We start from the raw sequence: 3,294 nt of genomic DNA on the forward strand, positions 1-3,294 counted from the left end.
ACTCATTGGATATTCAATTGCTGGTGTCTATTGGACTTAGTTGAAATTTCTATATAGATTTTCTTTCTTTGAAAATTATAACTAATTGTTACTAATATTGCTCATTATGAGTTTGTAATGGGAAAAATTTTGACTACTCCTCATTTTGTTTATAACCTCTCTCTTTTCATCATGTCATATTTAAAATGAATAAACTTCTTTTTAAAATAAATAAATATGTTTGATAGAAAAATAGAGAAAATAAGATTTTGGTGATTTATTTTGAAAAATATAACCAGAAGTCATTGTGAGTTCTCTCAAAGGGGAGTTCGATATAAGAATAGAGTTCTCTACAATATAGAATAGATTATGCAGTCAGGTGAGAAATTTCAGAGTCCTCGTACAGAATATAGTTCATGAATCAACCAATAATTATTAGAGCATAAAACACAACGACGCCAAATAGATTTTACATCTGACATATACTCTTTTACAGTAGAAATAACAACAAACAAATAATAAAACGATCAATAAGACAAGCTAGATAGCTCCGAGAAGCTTGGTGGCTTGGTGCCAACACATTGAAAAATCAGTAGAACCAAAAAAAATTAAGTCAGACAATCAGACATCAGTGGGTTCAGACGTGATTTTCTCTTTTCCTCTTTCCCACCTTTTCTTGCATTATAAATTACAGGTACGAAAGACTTAAAAAAGGGAAAGCAATATGGAATATTGAAGATAAAATCGGTTTTCAGATGCAAATTAGGCATTTGAAAGCTCCCCGTCCCCTTATTCTCACCTTTAAAAAAAAAATTCCCTTCTCCTTTTCCACATTTCTTCACCAATGGAATATGGATATTGTACAAACCCGTTGAAAACAAGCAACATACAAGTAAAATTACATATGCTTAAAGTGTAAATCCCCTCTCCAAATATCAGGATCCAGAATCTTATGTCGTTATCTTGTTTTTTAAGGCGTTCTCAACCCTGAACAGTAAACACCTAACCATTTGGGCTAAAGAAAAGAACCATTTTACAAGTTTCTATAAACTTCATGTGCAAATACAACGATACATCATCAGACCAGTTGACGTATAATTGGGAAGAATTGAATCTCAAATTCAAATTCAACATCTCACAACGTCATAACACAAGATATAAAAAGTAAATCTAGAATGAAATTATTTGACTCATAAGTACCATACAAAAATTGGCAAAAAAACAGAGATTATTTATGCAGATACGATCACCACCAAAACAATTTCACATTCAGAAAGAAACCGATATATATTAATATGACTCCAAATTTTGATGGCTTCAAAACATTTCCTTTCATTTATCAAAGATCAGTAGTTACAGAACTACAACAATCTATATAATTGGAAATAACATAGTAATATAGAAAAACAGAACCCTGACCCTAATATATTCAACAATTTCTTAATAACTCATTGAAACCCTAGTCTCAAATGAAAGATAACGGCTTCAAGAGCTAGTAAATTTAGTCACCGCCTTGGTCCCCTCAGAAACAGCATGTTTGGCCAATTCTCCAGGTAGCACAAGCCTCACAGCTGTCTGGATCTCCCGAGAAGTAATCGTGGGCTTCTTGTTGTATCTAGCGAGCCTTGATGCCTCCTGTGCCAGCTTCTCAAAGATGTCGTTGATGAAGCTGTTCATTATACCCATGGCCTTGCTGGAGATTCCGATATCGGGATGAACCTGCTTCAAGACCTTAAAGATGTAGATCTTGTAGGTTTCCACGCTCTTCTTCGATCTTTTCTTCTTCTTGTCTCCGGCGGAAGCACCGCCTTCCTTTGGGAGCTTCTTGCCGGCCTTGGGTTTCTTCTCGGCGGGTGTCTTCTCAGCCACAGTCTTCTTCTCCTCCGTGGGTTTCTCGGCGGCTGGCTTCTTCTCAGCGGGCTTCTTCTCTGCCTTTGGCGCCATCTGATGTTTCAGCGAGAAAGAAGAGAATTTTTAGAAAAAAAAAAAGTGGGGGAATATGAGTTTAACTAACTTTTGACGGATGAATTTACAAGGAGTTGGTTTTCCTATATATACAAGTCGTTGAACGCTTTTTATTGGAGAATACATAAGGGTGCGGATTGCTGACATGGGAAGCACAAGGCCGTTGGTTTTTGGCTGATATAAAGTAGAGGATCAACGGCTGAAAGAGATGCGTGGTTTCACGAACGGGCACGGCTTATGGGTTTTATAAACGGGCTTACGAGAACCAACGTGGCAACATTATTTTCGTCTATTAATATGACATGGGATAATTCTGGCTGATGTGTAATTTTTTTTTTACAAAGTGTAACTTAAAATTTAAAATAAACTTTTTTCCAAATTTTTTTTAATTATTCACTTAAATTCCATTTCTTCTAACATTAATTATTTTTAATCAAAAAACTAAAACTGATTTAGTTATTTATTAATTGAAAAGCTAAACCCTAAAAACACAATGAAGAAAGAATGAAGAAGATTAAAAGTTTGAATTGAAGGTTTGTGGTGCGGGTGGTGCGGTTTTTCTCTAATTTTTTGGACCGCACCGCATATGCGGTTTGAACAATTTTTCAAACCGCAACCCGCATCGCATAGACCTCAAACCACATAAACCGCACCGCAAAAATGCGGTGTGGTGCGATGCGGTGTGGGCGGTTTATATCTATCGTCAAATAATTTAACAATTAAATACTATAATTAAGAAAGATTCATAATAAATCTCATAACCATAGAGTGTTTAACAAAATAATTAAATGTACAACAAGCTAATAAACTTTAAGCAAAATAATAAAAATATAACAAACTAATAACAAAAAAATGTAATATAAAAGTAAATATTATTTTAATTAAGGAGGAATATCTTTATATTGAAGTAGAATATGTGTTAGCATCCTATGAAACATTATATTTGTAATGCCCTGAAATCCCTAATACGGTTTAATGGCTGGATTAGTAGGCCGGGAGGGCCATAACTGTTTAATTATGCCATTAAATGATAATATGCATGTTTATGTGAATTATATTATAATATGATGTTATATGTATGCATATGGGTCCACATTTGATTATTAGGGTGTTTTGGTAATTTGGCATGTTGATGGCATATTTGTATATTTGGGTGCATATTGTGATTTGTGAATGAGATCTCATTATTATGGAGATATATTCGAGCTATTCGGCATGAGACGGTCTTATATTACGAGTTAGCGGTTTTATCATAACGGGGGTCTTTTATTGGGATATTAAATAATGAGAAGGTTATTTGATGATAAATTGGGAGTTATTGGGATCATGAGGAAATTATGGAAGTTTTGA

At 34.3% G+C, this 3,294-nt stretch overlaps 1 protein-coding gene across 1 annotated transcript; it reads right to left on the reverse strand.

Moving 5' to 3' along the window:
• Positions 1–1,285: 1,285 nt before the first annotated feature.
• On the reverse strand, positions 1,286–2,011 carry LOC133791028 (histone H2B). The gene has a single exon (XM_062228911.1). The coding sequence runs from the start codon at positions 1,921–1,923 to the stop codon at positions 1,465–1,467; it is 459 nt and encodes a 152-aa protein (XP_062084895.1). The 5' UTR covers positions 1,924–2,011; the 3' UTR covers positions 1,286–1,464.
• Positions 2,012–3,294: the final 1,283 nt, after the last annotated feature.

The sequence above is a fragment of the Humulus lupulus genome, chromosome 7 (assembly GCF_963169125.1).
Source record: "Humulus lupulus chromosome 7, drHumLupu1.1, whole genome shotgun sequence".
Lineage (NCBI taxonomy): Eukaryota > Viridiplantae > Streptophyta > Magnoliopsida > Rosales > Cannabaceae > Humulus > Humulus lupulus.